This window comes from Callospermophilus lateralis, chromosome 5 (assembly GCF_048772815.1).
Source record: "Callospermophilus lateralis isolate mCalLat2 chromosome 5, mCalLat2.hap1, whole genome shotgun sequence".
In the NCBI taxonomy this organism is placed as follows: Eukaryota; Metazoa; Chordata; class Mammalia; order Rodentia; family Sciuridae; genus Callospermophilus; species Callospermophilus lateralis.
In genome coordinates, this window is record NC_135309.1 from 42,864,551 (window position 1) to 42,884,700 (window position 20,150).

General features: G+C 51.6%; 1 protein-coding gene across 1 annotated transcript; it reads left to right on the forward strand.

Moving 5' to 3' along the window:
• The first annotated feature begins 1,876 nt into the window (after positions 1-1,876).
• Positions 1,877-13,610, forward strand: Fgfr4 (fibroblast growth factor receptor 4). The gene is made up of 18 exons (XM_076855841.1): positions 1,877-2,046; positions 4,678-4,821; positions 5,469-5,732; positions 5,822-5,902; positions 6,017-6,183; positions 6,691-6,814; positions 7,525-7,715; positions 7,820-7,958; positions 8,379-8,572; positions 8,657-8,802; positions 8,883-9,004; positions 10,261-10,371; positions 10,636-10,826; positions 11,231-11,353; positions 11,446-11,516; positions 12,803-12,940; positions 13,200-13,305; positions 13,432-13,610. Exons 2-18 carry the CDS (start codon positions 4,731-4,733, stop codon positions 13,576-13,578), a joined length of 2,406 nt encoding a protein of 801 aa, XP_076711956.1. The 5' UTR covers positions 1,877-2,046; positions 4,678-4,730; the 3' UTR covers positions 13,579-13,610.
• Positions 13,611-20,150: the final 6,540 nt, after the last annotated feature.

The following is a 20,150-nucleotide window of genomic DNA, read 5'->3' on the forward strand; positions in this document are numbered from 1 at the left end:
AAAGTTAACCAGTGATTTTCTGATTTATCTCCAGGTGGAAACCATTCTTTTGTTTGGAAAGAAAAGGAAAAAAAAAGTTATTGTTGTTGTTTTTAAATCGGCCTTTTAGTTATGCAAAGAAATGCCACCACCCTTTTAAGTGTGAGAGTGCAGAGATACCTCTGCATAACAAAGGGAGAGAAGGGTCTAAAGGTGTAGCTCAGTGGTAGATCACTTGTCTAGCATGCGCAAGGCCCTGGGTTTGAGCCCCAGCACTGCAAACACACACACACACACACACACACACACACACACACACACACACACCGGAAAGGAAGGTGTTTCATAGGCAGGGTCTCCACCCACCAAAGACCATAACCAGGAGCAGAGCCTGAGAGGCCATAATCAGGAACTGAGCCTGGGATTGATCCATGCTGAGAGCTTTTTTCCCAAGGAGACTTTGGAAGAACAGAGGACTCAGGTAAGGAGTTGAAGGGGTGAGAGTTGGGCAGAGGCTTAACCCTAATCTAGGTGCTCAAGAGAGAAGAGTTTGCAGGTGAGGCAGGCCTGAGCTAGGTGGGGGTGAAACTATCAGGAGGGCACCTACTGTGTGCCAGGCACTTGAGATATTAGGGTTAGGTCTGCCGGCACAGTTCCTGCCTTTCAGGAACTTTAACATTTCCCAACTGTTCACATAATTAGCTTTCCAGTTACAATTCTGGCAAGTGTGATGAAGAAATAATGAGCTGGGAGCAGTGGCCCACACCTGGAATCCCAGCGGCTCTGAAGGCTGACACAGGAGGATCGATCGGGAGTTCAGAGCCAGCCTCAGCAAAAAGTGAGGCGCTAAGCAACTCAGTGAGACTCTGTCTCTAAATAAAATTCAAAATAGGGCTGGGGATGTGTCTGAGTGGTTGAGTGCCCCTGAGTTCAAACCCCAGTGTGGAAAAGAAAGGGAGGGAGGGAGGGAGGGAGGGAGGGAAGGAAGGAAGGAAGGAAGGAAAAGAAAGAATCGTTTCCAAATAATCATAGCTCACATACTAACATATGAACTCTACTTTTTGCAACAACCTCTTGGACACAGTACTATCATGTATGCATTTTACTGAGGAAAAAAATGAGGACACAGATGGAGTAAGCTGCCTTGTGTGATGGTGCTAAGATTTGAACCATGAGGGGACCCCTGCAATCTGCACCAGGAGCCACTTCACACTCTGTTTTTCTATTTTCATAAGAAAAAAAAAAAAAAAAGCATGGAAAAGGAGACCTGGCAAGTCCAGGGGACTTCAGGGAAGAAATCAGCTGAGACCTAAAAATGAGATAGAATTAAGCAGACCAAGAGGGGAAAGGGCATTCCAGGAAACGGAAATGTCATGAGCAAAAGCCAAGAGATAGGATGAGAGTAAGGGAATGAAGATTCCAGCTGTAGATGTGGACAGGGACCAAGTCATGTCGAAATCAACATAAAGAGCTATGAGAAATTATTAAGAAATTCAAGGGGTTAATACAGGCCGATTTGTATTTGGATATCACTCTGAAGGTTGTTTAGAGAACTAATGAAGTGAATTGATGATGGTGATTACACAGAGGAATCAGCTGGGTCAAGGTCTCCTTCCCTGAATGGTGAAGAGTAGGGAATAGAGCAGGTAGCGCACTAGATCTCAGAAGCCTGGCCAGGAACCTTAAAGGCGCAAATGAGGTGGAATCTGAGGAGGTGCTTGGTAGGCTGGAGGGGTCCCAAGATTGGGTGACCTTGTCCTTCTAGGATTCGGGGGCGGGGCTCCAGATGGGCGGGATCTGGGCCGTCCGGGACCCCGCCTCTGAGGATAGAGCTGGTCCAGGCAGGGCGGGGCTCGGGGCGGGCTGGCCAGGAGGTAGGCACCCGCGGCCACGCCGCGCTAGCGGGTACATTCCTGGCTCTCCCGCCTGGGGCGGAGGAGCTCGCGCGCTGAGTCTTCGGACCCCGCCAGGCGCGGGGGTCGTGGACGGCCCGAGCTGGGAGCAGGAAGGCGAAGGAGTCAAGTGAACCGGGACCCTGTGCCGGGAACTGAGCCACACAGTATCTAGGTGAGCTGAGCTCCCGGGCTGCGCTCCCAGCCGCCAGGGGGCGAGACGCGGCGGGGCTCGGGCGACTGCCCCCTCCCAGCACAGGGGACCTGGGAGTCCACTCGGCTGGGGTGGGTGGTGGACGGGGCGGTAAATCAGTAACCCGCAGGGCACACAGGGCCTTTTGTCCGTTTCCGTCCAAAGAGCACCCTGGCCGCGGAGCTGGTTACTTATTGCTCACCGGGGCGGGGGCGGGCCAGCTGTCTCCACTGCTGCAGATGGGGACCCGCTGACTTGCACCTCCCCCCGAGGCTGACCAGGTGTGGGAGGGCGGGGGTGAGAGCGCGCTCGTCCTTGAGCCTCTGACCGTCTGCGCACTGGGCGGAGAGATGAGGAAACCAACGCTCCTAGAGGTGCAGTTATTTACCCAGGCGCCTCCAGCGCCGGAGTGCGAGGCTGAGGGAAAACCCAGAACCGCCTTCCTGCCAGAGTCCTGTCACCCAGCTGCACGTGCCGGGCAATGGGTCAGAGGCCCGCAACCCCGGTGACCCGGCTAAGGACTCTGAGGTTGTAAGGTCAGAGCAGTCTTGAGAGTGGGAATAAAGCCCAAGGAGCAACCCTACCCGACTCCGAGCCGTAGCTTGGGACCGGGACAACTACTTTGCCTGGTTATCAGAGTGTGGTGGCGCAGGGTGTACAGAGGAGGGAGAAACTGAACTTGGGGGTGGGCTGGGCTCCTCGCATCTGAGACAGTTGGCCAAGAAGAATCAGAGGCATAAAGATATAAGCAAGACAGCAAATGTCTCCAGTTCTGAAAGCACCTGAAGGGGCTGAAGGGATAGATAGTGGAACAAAAAGGTGGACAAGGACAGAGAAGGAGGCCTAGGATGCTGGGTGAACAGTGTGGACTGGATCTGCTGGACACAGGTAGCTCCTTAAGAGCTTATAAGCTTCAGAGATGACATGATTGATTTGTATTTGTTTAAATCCCTGCTTGAGGGTGAAGGCTGAAGAACCCAGGAAGAATATTTGTGAAGTCCGGAAGCTACAAACACCATGACCAGCTGTGGATAGGGAGTAAGGGACTTGGGATAGACTGGAGAGGGATTGCAAAGGCAGAATGGACTAGAAGTATAGTAGCAGTGGTTAAGGAGAAGCCAGTGTGATGGGCTTCCTGGACAGGTTCCCAGTTGAGAACAGTGTGGAAGGCATCTAAGAATCATGCTCAGGCCAGGAACAGTGAGACGCATCTGTGTCCCAGCTCCTCCAGAGGCTAAAGCAGAAGGATTCAAGTTTGAGGTCAGCCTTGGCAACTTAGTGAGACCATCTCAAAATAAAAAAGCTGGTGATGTCACTCAGGGTAGAGCACTTGCCTATCAAGTCTGAGTTCCTCAGTTCAATCTCCAGCACCACAAAAATGTAAAAAAAAAAAATAAATAAATAGAATTATGCTCTGCTACAGAAACCCTAGTGCCACCTGGGTGTTATCCATCCCCAGGAAGCAGCCAATAAATAGGTCCCTGAAACTACACTGGTCACCACATCCCCCGATCAAGCTGAGACTCAGTTCTGAGTCTTATTTTTGGTAGATAGAGATGTCTTCTGTAGCATTTGGAAGAGGTTAACAAGATGGGGTGAATGTGTATATCACACCTGACAGGAGGAGTTTCAGAACCAGACAAGACTGGCTGAGGCAGACCTACAGTGATGGATGAACATTCCTAGGGAGAGGAATGGGGAGAACATTGCATGCACATTCTGTGTGCCCGATCCCTACATACATTATCTCTTTTATCTTCAGACCAGGCCTGTGAGGATTGTGGCTCAGAGAGGGACAAAGACAGGGACTTACAAATTGGCAAAAATCAGGATTACAGCTTGGCATTGTCTGACACCTAAAGTCTACCTTCTTTACAAAACCAGGCTGGAGATGTAGCTCAGTGGTAAAATACTTGTTTAGCATTCACGAGGCCCTGGGTTCCATCCCCAGCACAACCACCACCACCACCACAACAACAAAAAAACTATGTTGCCTCAGATAGAGTTGTGGGGCCCAAAAGCAGAAGTATCCCTAAAATGCATTTCTGGTTCAGCATGAGCAAGAATGTCCTGCTTGACCTGGAATGTGCTGCCTTGTTAGTTATGAGCGCCCAGCCATTGGAGGGTTCCAAAGCTGGATGTGGCTCTGTCAATCATGCTATTAGGAGTAAGTCAGATTAGATAGCATCCACATGCTGAAGTTTGCCCTTGTGTTATATTTTACTTCCCCCCACTTTGGCTTTTCAGCAATAAATTCCTTTATTCAGCAAAAAAGAAAAAATAGATAATGGATGCTGAGAGCAAGCATAAGATATGTCTCCATCTCTGCTTCCCTCCAAGCAAAGAATTCCCAAACTGTTCTTTCTGTGAATTTATGCCAGCGTCTCAGCAGGACCCAAGGAGAGCAGGAAGCCCAGCTCTGCCCCCCTGCAGAACTTCTTGGACTCTGGCAATGACAGAACTTTTCCCCCTCTCTGCCCTGCTCCCCAAGCCTGACTGGGGACTTGAATGAGTCTGTGGACCATTTTCTGTCTCAGTTTCCTCATCTGCAAAATAAGGGAATTGTGCCAACAAAGTCTGATGGAGTAACAGCTCTTTTTCCTCCTGTTTTAGGAAGACAGTTGGTGGAAAGTCTAGCCTAGGTCCCTGAGAGCAGCAGGAAGGAGATGCAGCTGCTGTTGGCCCTGTTTGGAGTCCTGCTGGGGGCACCCAGGGCTCCAGCCTTGTCCCTAGAGGCCTCTGAGGAAACGGAGCTGGGTATGACCTCTAAAGTGGGTGAGGGTGGCAGGATGCGTGGGCAATAGGAGGGGACTGCTGACTGAGTAAAGCTGGAGAGGATCCTGGCCCTGGCCCTGAAAAGGTGGTGCAGGGCAGGGCTCAACTACTGAGACTCAGAGTCTGGCTCCCAGCAAGCATCCATCTATCTCTGTCTCCAAGAGAGGACTGGCCTTGCTGGGCTACAGAGCCAGTGGTGAGCCCCTTGGCTGTGTGTGTGTATGTGTGTTTTCTGTGTACTTGGGTATGGCTTGGAACATACAGTCAGCATGTGTGCTGTATGCTCTGAGTGTGATATGCTCCAGAAGTGTGATGTGTGTGTGCCCTGTATATGGCACCTATAGCATGTGCCCAGTGTGTGTGTGTCTTGTACAGTGGCATATGTAGCATGTGTGCCAAGTACTTTGTATATGACATGCCCTAGAAATGTGGCATTTACTCTGTGCATAGCATCTGTAGCATGTGGTCGTGTGTGTGTGTGTGTGTGTGTGTGTGTGTGTGTAGAGGCAGCAGCTTGACCAGCATGTATCCAAGGTGCTTTTGTCCCGGGTGTGCAGCGTGTTCTTCATATGCAGGGGCTGCCTAGGGTGGCACTGTGGGGCTCACTGGCTTTTACCCTCTGCCTTTAGAGCCCTGCTTGGCCCCCAGCCTGGAGCAGAAAGAGCAGGAGCTGACGGTGGCACTTGGGCACCCTCTGAGGCTGTGCTGTGGGAGGGCCGAGCGTGGTGGCCACTGGTATAAGGAGGGTAGTCGCCTGGCACCTGCTGGCCGAGTACGGGGCTGGAGGGGCCGCCTGGAGATTGCCAGCTTTCTACCAGAGGATGCTGGCCACTACCTCTGCCTAGCACGTGGCTCTATGACTGTCCTGCACAATCTCACCTTGGTTGCGGATGGTAAGAGGGTCTGGCAGGGGTTATAAGGTACATGGGGACTAAAACCTCCCTTCTTGGATCTCAGAAGACTTCCTCTGTCCATGATATAGACTCCTTGACCTCCAGCAATGATGACAAGGACCCCACGGCCCACAGGGACTCCTCGAATGTGCACATTTACCACCAGCAAGGTTGGTATGAGTCCTTAAGGATTCATGTCCCCACTGTGGCCCATTCCTTACTGTGTGGGCGCTAGTGATCATCACAGGGGCACAAACTACTACCTCCCTCCCTTTCTCCTCCAGCACCCTACTGGACACACCCCCAACGCATGGAGAAGAAACTGCATGCAGTGCCTGCTGGGAACACAGTCAAGTTCCGCTGTCCAGCTGCAGGCAACCCCATGCCCACCATCCGCTGGCTCAAGGATGGACAGGACTTCCATGGGGAAAATCGCATAGGAGGCATTCGAGTGAGTCTTCTGGCTTCCAAGGCCATCTGCTCCCCCATTTTCATCATCCCTCATGTATAAATAAATCTCACAGGGAAGTTCAAGTTCCTACTCTGCTATTGTCTGCCAAGTGATTTGACCTTTTAGCCTTAGCAACTCCATCTGTAAAGTGGGAAGACTCGTTGACCAGTAGGTATCAATAAGCCTTAGCATCTCAATCTCAGGATGAGACCATCCAGAGTCACCTCTGTGCTCTGATAGGAAGCTGAGACTCCCATCAGGCAAAGACTGGCACCGGGTAGGAGAGGTTGAGAAAGGTAGAGCTAAAAACTCAAAAAGATTAAAACCCAGGGCTCCGATACTTCTCAGACTCTCTTTCTTCCAAGGGTCCCTGACCTTGGCTTGACTCTCTTCAGGGCCTAGGTAGCTCAAGAACAGCCCTGTGGACAGGATTAGCTTTCTCCTGCCCTGGCCCTCCAAGGTAGATATTGTTTAACCGTCCCATATGAGTATTTCCTTTGCCCTCAGCTGCGCCACCAGCACTGGAGCCTGGTGATGGAAAGTGTGGTGCCCTCAGACCGTGGCACATACACTTGCCTCGTAGAGAACTCTCTGGGCAGCATCCGCTACAGCTATTTGCTGGATGTGCTGGGTGAGTGACTGGGCTGGGAAGGTGTGTGTTGAGAAGGGGTATTGACTGCCTTAGGTTCAGTCCTGTCCTTGGGGAAACCCAGGCTAGCAGACAAATTGGCTCAGTCTTAGATGAGTCAAGTAGCTCAAAGTGACTGATGGGACAGAGAGAAGCACAAGGGTTATGCAGGCCTGACTTGCCTAGAGGAAAAGTGAGAAAGACATTCAGGGAGAGGGCATGTGCTGAGGGGTGCAGTGGTGCATGCCTATAATCTCGGCAGTCTGAGAGGATGAGACAGGAGGATCACAGAGTTCAAAGCCAGCCTCAGCAATGGCAAGGTGCTAAGCAACTCAGTGAGACCCTGTCTCTAAATAAAATACAAAATAGGGCTGGGGATATGTGGCTTAGTAGTTGAGTGCCCCTGAGTTCAGTCCCCAGTACCCTAAAAAAAAAAGGGCCTGAGTGCCAACAAGGCAGTGCCTTGTGGGGAAGTCTATCTCTGGGGTATAGTATTGCATAGGGAGGCAGATTAGAAGGTTCTCAAAGTTAGGCTGAGAAGTTATCCTGGACCCAAAGGAAAAAGGAAACCATGGAAGGTTTCAGGAGATAGACCAGGTCTAAGCTGCATGTCAGGAAGGTTGTCCTCTTAAGCTCTGGGAAGGATTGAGGAAGATAAACAGGGTGATTCTAGGTGCCACTGGTCAGGGTTGACGTCCCGGCCTGGCCCCCAGAGCGGTCCCCGCACCGGCCCATCCTGCAGGCGGGGCTCCCAGCCAACACCACAGCTGTGGCGGGCAGTGACGTGGAGCTGTTGTGCAAGGTGTACAGCGATGCCCAGCCCCACATCCAGTGGCTGAAGCACATCGTCATCAATGGCAGCAGCTTCGGAGCTGACGGCTTCCCCTATGTGCAAGTCCTCAAGGTGCAATTCCTACCAGTATCTGGACCCTGTCCTCCTAGTTGCCCTTTCAGTTACAGTGTGGGCCCAGGCCTGCTGTGACCCCTGATTGTGTCTCCTGACCCCAGACAGCAGACATTAACAGCTCAGAGGTGGAGGTCCTTTACCTCCGGAATGTGTCAGCTGAGGACGCAGGCGAGTACACCTGCTTGGCAGGCAACTCCATTGGCCTCTCCTACCAGTCAGCCTGGCTCACAGTGCTGCCAGGTAAGCTCCTGAGGGAGCTGGGAGTTCCTGCAGAATCCCACTGTGATCCCAGAGTGGGCTCTGGACTTTTGGGTGGGCTGTCTGTCTTGGTTTGTGGGGTCTGGGCTTGGGATGCGGTGTGCGGATTTCTGTTTGCTTGCAGTGTTGGGGATGGACCCCAGAGCCTTGTATATGCTAGGCAGGCGCTCTACCACTAAGCCACACCCAGAGCCAAGATTTGTGTGTTTAATTTTACTGCATATGACTATGTGGCCCTCGGGGGTTTGGGTCACATATACCTACACCTGATGTAACTGCAGCTTTCTCAGTATATCCCTATATGTATTGGCAGCCATGAGGACCTGAGTTGGGATCAGGGTTTGGTCAGTCTGACTACTGACCAGTCATTTTCTCTCTGTGTTTGTCCATCTGCGAGGGTAGAAGAGGACCTCACGTGGACAGCAACAGTGCCAGAGGCCAGGTATACAGACATCATCCTGTATGCATCAGGCTCCCTGGCTTTAGCTGTGCTCCTGCTGCTGGCCGGGCTGTATCGCGGGCAGGCACTCCACAGCCAGCACTCCCGCCAGCCTGCCACCGTGCAAAAGCTGTCCCGTTTCCCTTTGGGCCGACAGGTACCATTGCCCGTCCCCCATTCCCATTCTCCTAAGGCTCTCAGCCTGACCCCAGGAAACAGGGCCAAGTCTCCCACTTTGCAGTTCTCCCTGGAGTCGGGCTCCTCAGGCAAATCAAGCTCATCCCTGGTGCGAGGCGTCCGGCTCTCCTCCAGCGGCCCTCCCTTGCTCGCTGGCCTCGTGAATCTAGACCTTCCTCTTGATCCACTGTGGGAGTTCCCCCGGGACAGGTACATAAGTAGAGTGAGGATGGGGGTGTAAGCTCCAGAGTGACACCCAGGGTCTGAGGCTGGGCTTTCTTGATCTCTAGGCTGGTGCTCGGGAAGCCCCTAGGTGAGGGCTGCTTCGGGCAGGTGGTGCGCGCAGAAGCCTTCGGCATGGACCCTGCCCAGCCTGACCAAACCAGCACTGTGGCTGTCAAGATGCTCAAAGGTACACGTGCGTGGCAGCCTGTCGGGGGGAGGCACTATGGTGCTGGGACTAACAGAAGGAGCTCACAGTGCTGCCTGTGAGTACTGGGGCCCCTGGGATCCTGGTATCCAAGTGACTCTGGCAAGTCATTTCCCCCTAGTGTTACATTGGGTTACATGATAGTTCCTACCCTTAGGTTCATGGAAAAGTGCCTGCAACACAGTCAGGTCTCAGTAAATCTTAACCACTGGAGTGAGAGAGGCTTGATATCCCCCTTGAGCTCTGACCTGTGTCAGTCATCCTTGACCTCATATCTCATTTCCCATGGGTCCCCTAAAAATACCCTTAGTACCCCCAGACTATTTCTAGGTCTGTCTCCTTTAGGACAGGAGAATAGCTTCTCTGCTTAAAAGTCCCGGACCTCAAGTAGGAGCCTTAGATGTTTTGCAGGGCCCACTTGGAACTTGCCCACTCAGGCCTTTTCCTGCTGTCTCCTAATTCCCTCTGCAAGAATGACCCAAATCACTCACTGCTGCTCTCTCCTCCTCTCTGCACAGCTGGGGCCACCTGGTACTTTCTGGGAGGCAGAGATTGAGAAATATGTCTTATGATATTGTTGTGTATGTTGTTGGAAGGAGTGTCATGTCATTGTCGCAGGGCCACAGGTCAGCCTGGGGCTCAGGCCCTGGTCCTCAGCCTCCTTAAGAAAAGCTGGAACAGCCTTCTTCCCAGCTTTCCCTAGCTGCATCCTGCCAGCAGTTCCCTGAATTCCCAGACCAGATGAACACTAGGTCCTGGTCAGACAGACCTCAGGGCGCCAGCCTGCTTCCCACCCCCAGGAGCTCTCACCCTGTTTAGGGATCAGTGCCAACCCCTCCAGACACAGCTTCCTTCCTGTTTGGCGCTTTCCCCACTCTCTCCCATTTCCTGGGTCTGCTCACTAGAAAGCCTGCCTCTTTCAAATCCTTGATCTTGCATCCTCGAAACTACTGTGAGAGGTGGGGTGTGATCTATTCTTCTGTTTCATACAAGACAAACCTGACATTCAGAGTGGTTCTTGGGATTGAACCCAGGCCATGCACATGCTAGGCAAGTGCTCAATGAATGTGTTACGTCCCCAACCTGGGAGACTTGGTCAAGGCCATGCAGCCTAGTGGGGATTCAGGCCCAGATCCCACCTGAGCTCTGGTCCACTGCTCCTTGACCTGTCCCCAGCCCAGTAGCCTCACTTGCATAGTGGCAGGGTACCTGCCTCACCCCAACTGTTGCCCTTGCAGACAATGCCTCCGACAAGGACTTGGCGGACCTGGTCTCTGAGATGGAAGTGATGAAGCTGATCGGCCGACACAAGAACATCATAAATCTGCTGGGTGTCTGCACCCAGGAAGGTGGGGCAGGGGCCAGGCAAGTTCGAGACCAGCCTGGGCAATTAGTGAGACCCTGTCCCAAAATACAAAATAAAATGGACTGGAGACATAGCTCAGTGGTAGAGTACTTTGCATAGCACATGTGAGGCCCTGGGTTCCATCCCCAGTTCTGCAGGGAAAAAACCAACCTGCCGGAGTCTGTGCCCAGGAGGGTGGGGCATTTGGGAAACGCAGCCATAGCCTTTGCAGCCCTTCTGTCCCCTTACCATTTGCCTTTCCTCGCAGGTCCCCTATATGTGATCGTAGAGTGTGCTGCCAAAGGAAACCTTCGGGAGTTCCTCCGGGCCCGCCGCCCCCCAGGCCCTGACCTCAGCCCTGATGGGCCCCGGAGCAGTGAGGGGCCTCTCTCCTTCCCAGCTCTGGTCTCCTGCGCCTATCAGGTGGCCCGAGGCATGCAGTATTTGGAGTCTCGGAAGGTGCGAGCTACAATCAGAGCCCTGGACCCCTCTAACTTCACCCCCACTCTCTCATGCTGCTGACATTAAATGTCCCCAACTTCCAACTACTTCCTCCTTCTCATGACCCTGTCTAAATGACTGCAAGTCCTTCACAACCTTCCCCCTTCATATACAGTTGCCCTGCAGGCCCACATTCATTCCTCCCTCACCTGTTCCCTATCCTACAGGTGAGGGAGGGAAGCAGTGATGCAGAGAGAAGGTGTGGCCCTGAGTTGGATGCTTTAGGTTCCCTTCCTTGAATTTTGACTTCTTTCTCTATAAAATGGGTGGGCAAGCCCAGCCCCAGGTTTACTGTAAGATGGCACATGCACAGTTTCCAGCCGTTCATCCTGATAAAGCTAAGTCCCCTGTCCTGTCCCCAGTGCATCCACCGGGACCTAGCTGCCCGTAATGTTCTGGTAACTGAGGACAATGTGATGAAGATCGCCGACTTTGGGCTAGCCCGTGGTGTGCACCACATTGACTACTATAAGAAAACCAGCAACGTAAGGAAGGCTGGGGTGGGAGGGGCTTGAGCCTGGTGGCAAGCATAGGGACCCATGGTACTTACACCATACTTTCCTCCTTTCCCCTCCAGGGCCGCCTGCCAGTAAAGTGGATGGCACCAGAGGCCTTATTTGACCGAGTATACACGCACCAGAGTGATGTGTGAGTTCTAGAAGCTGGGTGGGTCCCAGATATCTAACAGTGATCTCTGTCCTACCCCATAATCAGGGCAAGGTTCCAGGCGTGGTAGCACATGCCTATAATCCCAGCAACTTCACAAGACCCTCTCTCAAAAAATAAAAGGAGGGCCAGGTGCCTGTAATCCCAGCAGCTCGGGAGGCCAAGACAGGAGAATCGTGAGTTCGAAGCCAGCCTCAGCAACAGCAAAGTGCTTAGCAGCTCAGTGAGACTCTTGTCTCTAAATAAAATACAAAATGGGGCTGGGGATGTGGCTCAGTAGCCAAGTTCCCCATAGTTCAATCCCAGAACAAAAAAAGGAGGGGGGCTGGAGTTGTGGCTCAGAGGTAGAGCACTTGCCTCACACATGAGAGACCCTAGGTTCAGTCCTCAGCACCACACATCAAAAAAATAAAGTTATTATGTCCAACTAAAAATTTTTTAATACTTATTTTATAGTTGGACACAATACCTTTATTTCACTCATTTATTTTTTACATGGTGCTGAGAATCGAGCTCAGGGTCCCACACGTGAGAGACTAGCGCTCTACCGCTGAGCCACAACCCTAGCCCCTAAAAATTTTTAAAAATAAATAAACAGAAAAAATAAAAGGGACTGGGGATATAGCTCAGTGGTAGTGTGCTTCTCTAGTACACATGAGTTGTTGGGTTCCATCCCCAGCACTATATACACACACATATACACACAAATGGATAAGGCACTTGTCAAAGTCGGTCAGAAGACCTTGGATGTCCTATACTCAAGAATTTCTTCTGATCGGACCTGGGAACTGAGTGGGACCAGACTCCAAAAGAAGCCTACTCCAGGGCTGGGGATGTGGCTCAAGCGGTAGCGCGCTCGCCTGGCATGCGTGCGGCCCAGGTTCGATCCTCAGCACCACATACAAAGATGTTGTGTACGCCGATAACTAAAAAATAAATATTAAACAAAAAAAAAAAAAGAAGAAGAAGCCTACTCCAACTGGGCACAGTGACACATATCTATAATCCCAGTAACTCAGGAGGCTAAGGCAGAAGGATCATAAGTTTGATGCCAATATTGGCTATTTTATGAGACCCTCTCTCCAAATAAAAAATAAAAAGGGCTGTGGGTGTAGCTCATTGGTAGAGCACCCCTGGATTCAATCCTCAGCACAAAAATAATAAAGCCCAGAATCCAATTCCCACCCTGAGTGGTGCGTCATTCCCAACCCAGTTTCCATGAACAGTAAGGAAAGCTGTGCCCCACTGAGCCCTGGTCCTTCCTCCAGGTGGTCATTTGGGATCCTTCTGTGGGAGATCTTCACACTTGGAGGCTCCCCATATCCTGGTATCCCTGTGGAAGAATTGTTCTCGTTGCTACGGGAAGGACATCGAATGGACCGGCCCCCAAACTGCCCCCCAGAGCTGTGAGACCTGGCACTGCCCTTCCCCACTTTGCAGTCCTCATCCTCCCTGACCCTGGCCAAGAGGGCAGCATGGACTCTTATGGCTGCTGTTGCCTCCTCTCCCTCCCTGACTCCTTAGCCTGATTGGGACCCCGGGCCTGGATTCTGTACCCTCCCACTGAATAGCTCTACCTACCCTGCATTCACCCCAGGAGCCCTATAGTTCTCCCCTCCCTGGGATGTGGGCTTCTCTGACCCTCTCTGTACCCACCTCTTCCAGGTATGGACTGATGCGTGAGTGCTGGCACGCAGCACCTTCTCAGAGGCCCACTTTCAAGCAGCTGGTGGAAGCACTGGATAAGGTCCTGCTGGCCGTCTCTGAGGAGGTACCGCTCCTATCCTGTCTTGTCTTGTGATCTCCCTCTGCACGCTCCCCTCTGGGCCTCACCCACATGAATACATGGGCGGGTGTTCCCAGTGGCTATGGGACTGACTAGCTCTGTTCCCCACAGTACCTAGACCTTCGTCTGACCTTTGGACCCTACTCCCCCTCCAGTGCGGACACCAGCAGCACCTGCTCCTCCAATGACTCTGTTTTCAGCCACGAACCCCTGCCACTGGAGCCCAGCCCCTTCTCCTTCCCTGGAGTGCAGACATGAACAATGGCCCAGGACCCCCTGGCTTAGCCACAATCAGACACAGCTTTTGACTTTGGCTATCCCAGTCCCCTTACTTTAGGGTGATGTCCCAGATCTCTAGTTCCATTTTGGGAAGGTCCATCTGGTCCTGGGGTTCCTGTTTAAGGCTTTCTGCTCTGCCTTGGTCTCCCAGTCCAGAGTTCAACCCTAGTCTCAGGTCCTGTCCTTGCCCTTAGAGTATGACGCCACTATCCTAATGGCCTGAGTGTCAGGATTCTGCTGAGCCTCCTGGGCCTTGGCACTCAGTTCCTGTCTCTAGGTTGGCTGTGCCTGGCTACAAAGCTGTTGTCACACCTCCCTCCTCCCCGGCAACAACTGAGAGATTAGATGCCTCTGAACCCCATTTCCCCAAGTACCCCCACCCCCTGCTGCTTGTCCCAGCATCTTGGTGGAAGTATTGGCTTCAGTGCCCCCGAGAGACTGAGAGCCTGCCAAAAACAGGAGCAAATGTCCTTTTATAAATTATTTTTTGAAATAAACCTCTGTGTGCCTGATGTCTCCCCTGAGGGTATGAACAGGGAATAGGGTGGAGGGGGTCCCCCAAGCTGGGAGTTCTGCCTAAGGGAAGCAGACTGAGAGCTCTGTGCCAGGGCTTGGATTTGCATCCACTTCTGCCCCGGGAGCCCAGGTGTGCCTCTGTCTTTGGGTGTCCTCTGAGCACCATCTTGTGTATACAATGGTGTGAACAAGCATTCATGAGCAAAGGAGCCTGACTGCCTCATCCATAGGGCGGGTCCCTTGTACCCTCTGCACACACACATATGCCTGCATGCATCATGGCTATCCCCCAGGAAGCTGGCATGCTCCCTCCCATTTGCTCCCCTCCCTCATCTGCTCCCCTCCCTCATCTGCTCAACATTAACCAAGCTGACCGTTAACACAGCATGAAAACCTGAAACCAAGCTCCAGCCGCTGCCTGCTCCCACGCTTTTCTGGCTCAGGCTTAGGGCTTGCGGGGGCTGTGCCCACCCCACCTCACCCTGGCCAGTCTCAGGGGAAGCAGCTGGTTGCTGCCCGACTGGATTGCAGCTGTCCCTGCCTGCATCATCCTTCATAAGGAAGGCTGTCATAACCCTGCTCTCAGACCCCCTTCTCAGAGGGATCGACTTACCAGACCTCTAAGCCTAGAATCTTCCTTGGCTTCACTCTGACAGTTACTGTTGCTCCCCAGCCCCTGAAGCTCAAGGAGGGCTATGGGGAGGCCAGAGACAGTGCCTGATGGAGTGGGTGGTGCTCTCCTGCCCTGTTCCTGCAGGCTCAGGCCTGGGACAATACTGCCCAACTAAGACACCCTTTATGGAGCCTGCCTGGATTGCTCCCGGGGTTCTCAGGAAATGTAGCTGAAAATACACTTAGTTTCTTTCTTTTTTTTTTTTTTTTTTAAGAGAGAGAGAGAATTTTTTTTATTTTTTTTTTTTAAGAGAGAGTGAGAGAGGGAGAGAGAGAGAGAGAGAGAGAGAATTTTAATATTTATTTTTTAGTATTTGGCGGACACAACATCTCTGTTTGTATGTGGTGCTGAGGATCGAACCCGGGCCGCACGCATGGCAGGCGAGCGCGCTACCGCTTGAGCCACATCCCCAGCCCAACACTTAGTTTCTAAGGAATTGAATATACGATTTTGGGGCTGCCCTGGAAGACTGAGCAACAGTTCATGAAGGGAGCAGCTTTTCTTGCTGTTCGGGATTTCCCCCCTACCCTCTCTGGCTCACCATGTCCCAAACTGCACTACCCATCTTCCCCTGAAAACTCTTTTCTCCTCCAGGGTACCCCATCTCACAGATGACACCAGCCCAGAAAACAGGAAGTCACCTTAACCACCTTCCTTCCTCCAGGAATTGTATTCCCTAACAGGATGTAAAGACACTGGACTTGGAGCCAGGATGATGAAATCCTGCCACTTCAAGCACCCACTTGTGGTATTTAGGCCAGCACTGTTACTCATCTGATGGCCACTTTTTTTATCCAGAATAGTGGGCAGCTCCTGTCCTGCCTATCTCTAGGGATTGGGTTTCAGATGAAACATGGATGGATATACTTATGCTTGGGGACAGTCCCCATAGGTATTTCATTGGAAACTGGCTTTATGTCCCTGAGCATCCCTCTCCCTAAATGAAGGTCTCCGGGATTCCTTTTGTTCACCATTTCCCTGCTGGTGGCCCCAGGGGCAGCATCCCAAAGCAGCACTTGGTTTATGCTCCTCCCTGCACTGGCTCCCTGGACCTCCCACACTTTCTGACTGAGCCCTACTCCCAGACTTTGAATCTCTCTTTGGAGGCTCTTGGTCAGTATCTATGTCCTTCACTAACCCAGCCCCTCCCAGTGCAGGAGAAGCTCGTTCCTCGGACTTGCCTGGGGAAGGAAAGGGTGGGGAGGTTAGAATGGGACAAGAGGATGTGGATAGAGTGGCCCATTATTCATTGCACTGTCAGACTCAGCTACACCCTGTTCTCCCTAACCACAGCCCCGTCAGATAAAGATTATTCTTCCAATTAATGGTGGTGGCATTGAAGGATATGCCTGCTGTGGTGGCACACCTCTGGTCCTGGCTACTCAAGAGGCTGAGGAAGGAGAATTGCTTAAGCTCAGGAGTCAGAGTGAGACCCCCTTACAACAAAACAAACAAACAAAAACAACAAAAAAACAAACTTTGGGGTTGGGGTCATAACTCAGTGATAGAACACCCGAATAGCATGTACACGCACAAAGCCCTCATTGCAATCCTCAACACTGAAGAACAACAACAACAAAAAGAATAGGTCTCGATAAAGAAGCTGGGCCAACACCTTTGGTTCCCAGCAGGCTCTGTGTACATTGGAGACCAGACCAGGTCACTCAGAGTGACAGGGGCAGCTGCTGCCTGGTAGTTCCTAGAGGCCAGGAGGGACCCAGCTGCCTACTCTGTGCCCCCTCCCTGCCAGCCTCCCTGGCAGGCACACACTCTGGGACTCTTCCACATTCCTGACATCCCATGTCAGGAGACAGATGCTGCTAATTCCCTGGTGCAAGCTTTGCTCCTCCATCTCGCCTGCCCTCCCCAGCCTCTCTGGGCAGCATGGCTACAGCTGGGGCCTGGCCCCCTTGGTCTGCCTGAGTTCTGAGTGGCTTCCAAGCCAGTGAAAAGCACTGGGCCTCCTTCCAGATTCTGATACTTGCTGGCTGCTTGTATCTGTCAGGGCTCTGAGGAGAACAAGAGAGAGACAGTCACCCTTATGTGGATAGCCCCTGCCAAGGGACAGGAGACAGCTGGCTGGTGAATGGGCACCTGGGAGGAAGGGTCAGATTGTGCATGGGGTGAGAGGAATGATACTGTGACAGAAGTTACCCTCCCTGAGCCTCCATTTTCCTACCCAAAACACAGGAGTGAATAACGACACCCGCTCGGAGTGCTTGTAAGTGCTTAGTAAACAACAGCTGTTATTGCACGGAGATTAGGAGGGAATGGCCTCTAGGACCCTGCGGCTGGCTGTGCAGAGCTGGTGATCTCATTCCCTTCTCATGGCAGCCCTTCCAGAAAGGCATGGTTGTTCCCATTTCCCAGATGAGGACACTGAGGCTTAAAAGGAGGAAGTAACTAGCTGAAGGACACATAGCAAGGGGAGTAGGAGGATTGGTGCTCAGGGCCAGGGGCTTTCTTCCACTGCAAAGCTCATTCCAACACCCTGGGTAGGTACAAAACAGGGGAGGTCTATTTGCAGGATGTCCACACAGGGGGTACATGGACAGTCCAAATGCTCAAGCACATATGTGCCTAGCCCTATGACCTTCAGCCCCTGTCATCTCAGAGCCCTCACAAAGGCTTTTTTTTTTTTTTCCCCTGGGGACACTTTTCCTCTTAACACCAAGCCTACTCTTTCCAGAGCTCATTCAAACCTCAGTCCTCAGGGCAGCCTCCTCGGGTCTTCCCCCCATTCCAGATCAGCTTCTAGACTGAGTCTCCCTCACTCAGGGGCTCTTATCAGTGTAATGAAAGCATCACCCAAGGGGCTGGGGTTGTGGCTCAGTGGTATAGCACTAGCCTAGCACATGTGAGGCCCTGGGTTCGATCCTGAGCACCACATAAGAATAAATAAAATAAAGGTATTGTCTAACTACAACTAAAAAATAAATATTAAAAAAAGAAAAGGATTCCCCAAATTGCACCTACCAGGAAGCAAGCACTGTTCAGACAGAGGATGTGCGTTTTTTGTGTGGTGCTAAGAAACCCTGGGCCTCACACATGCTTATCTTCTGCTCTACTACAGACCTAAAGCCCAGCCACTAGATAGTGCTGTTGTTCTTTTTTTTTTTAATATTTATTCTTAAGTTTTAGGTGAACACAATATCTTTATTTTACATTTATGTGGTGCTGAGGATGGAATCCAGTGCCTCGTGCATGCTAGGCAAGCACTGTATCATGAGCCACAACCCCAGCCTGGTGATTTTTTTTTTTTTTTTTCAAGCATTCATTCTGAAACTGTAGCATATATCTTAATGACCCAGAGAGCCCCACCTCACAAGTTTATATATAGTACCTCTGGAGAGAAGTTTAGGAATTTGTACTTCTAACCAGTTCCTGAGAGATAGAGATGTTACTGGAGACATGGGGGCTTTGCACTTTGGAAACAAGTTGGATTTCAAGCACCAAAATTAATTAATTAATTAAAAATTTTAAAGTAAGTCGGGTGCAGTGGTGTACACCTGTAATCCCAGCAACTTGGAGAACTGAGGCAGGAGGATTGCAAGTTCAAAGCCAGCCTCAACAACTTAGCAAGGCCCTGATCAACTTAACAAAAAAAGGACTGAGACTGTGCTCAGGGGTTATGTGCCCCTGGGTTCAATCCCCAGTGCAAAAAAAAAAAAGAAGAAGAAGAAGAGTTTTGAAGTAAAAATAAAAAAGAATTCATTGTCCAAAAATGTTTTCAATGAAGAGCAGGATGCAGTTCAGTGGGTAGAGCACTTGCCTGGCATGCATGAAGGCCCTGGGTTTGATCCCCAGCACTAGGAAAATAAAAATGTTCTCAATGAAAATAAACCCAAACCCTTGCTCCTCCTCTCTTCCTTCCCCAAGAGAAACTCTCTCCATTTTCTCAGTCTTCCTGCCAGGTTCCTCCTCTAAACCTCAGTGTCCTCATCTGGAAATGGGGGACAAAAATGCCTTCCTATAAGGACAGCCATGAGAAGAACATGAAATCTCATCCAGTTTAGTTGTCACTGTCCTTGCCCACCCACCCCCAGACCCTCATCCAGGTATGTGGTAGCACACACCTGTAATCCCAGTGACTTGGGAGGCTGAGGCAGGAGGATCACAAACTCTAGACCAGCCTCAGCAACTTAGCAAGACCCTCTACCACTGAGCTATAAAAAAAATAAAAAGGGTTGGGGATGGTGCTTCTTTGGTTTAGTGCCCTGAATTCAATCCCCAGTACCCAAAAAAGAGTGTCTGTTGACAAAAGGGATGAAGGTGACCTATTCCCAGGTCCAGGCACAGTTAGAAGCCTATACATACTTGGCCTGGGGTTGTAACTCAGTGGTAGAGCCTTGCCTAGCATGTGTGAGGCATTGGGTTTAATCTTCTGCACCACATAAAAATAAATAAATAAAACATACAAATAAACAAAGGTACTGTGTCCATCTACCAAAAAAAAAAAGACTATACATACTCGACCCCCAATTGCCCACTGCTTCCCACACTCCCAGGACCCTAACCGGGAGGCTCTCCCACCCCTCCACCTGCTGTAGGATTTGGCCTAATCCTGGAGTATGTGTGGGAGGCAACTGCAGCTCTCTCAGGGGGAGAGGGCTCTCCCCTCCAGAGGAAATCTCCTTTTTATTCCCTTGCTACCGAAATCTGACCTTCATCAGCACCTGGGCCCCCCGCCCAGGGCCTGGCCTCAAGAAATGACTGAGGAGAGGGCATGAAATTGCCAGCAGCTGAACTCTTCCAACCCTCCCCACATCCTCTCCAGCTCCATCTCTGTTCACATTCCACAGCACAATTCTTATTGGGTCCCCTGTGCCAGGCTCCCGCTGGTACTCTTGACAGCCTGGCTTGGCTTTCCTGACCTCACCACTCGGCCCTAAGTGGGATGGCTGTGGGTCTCTTGCAGGACTCAGCTCAGTTGTCCCTTCTCCAAGAAGCCCACCCTATCTAACCTCACAGCTCAATGTAGGCATTACACTTCTATGCACCCATTATTGTCTCTGTCCCACCTAGGGTAGGGGTCTCAGGGGACCCACCTCTTGAGAACTCAGCTCAGGGCAGAGTGGGCCACCTTGAGACCTGTCAAATGACCAAATGATTTGGCCAGGGGGATGATGAGGCTCCTGCCAGGGAAGTACTTTGGGGAGGCTCTGCCCTTAATAGCTGAGACTTCCAGGAAATCGGGGGTCCCAGTCCTCCTTCCTGAGGGGAAGAGGAGAAGGGCTGGCTGGCAGAAAGATAAAAAGATTTTTTTTTCCTAAGAAGAGAAAAGCTGGGTGTGGTGGAGCACTCTTGTAATCCCAGCTGAGGCAGGAGGATCAAGAGTTCAAAGCCAGCCTCAGCAACAGCG

Bases quoted from the DNA above. Each gene is read 5' to 3' on its own strand.
- Fgfr4 (XM_076855841.1), top strand. From the start codon at position 4,731: ATGCAGCTGCTGTTGGCCCTGTTTGGAGTCCTGCTGGGGGCACCCAGG. The intron at 6,815-7,524 runs GTGAGTGACTGG...CCTGGCCCCCAG, and splicing joins CTATTTGCTGGATGTGCTGG to AGCGGTCCCCGCACCGGCCC. The intron at 10,827-11,230 runs GTGCGAGCTACA...TCCTGTCCCCAG, and splicing joins AGTATTTGGAGTCTCGGAAG to TGCATCCACCGGGACCTAGC.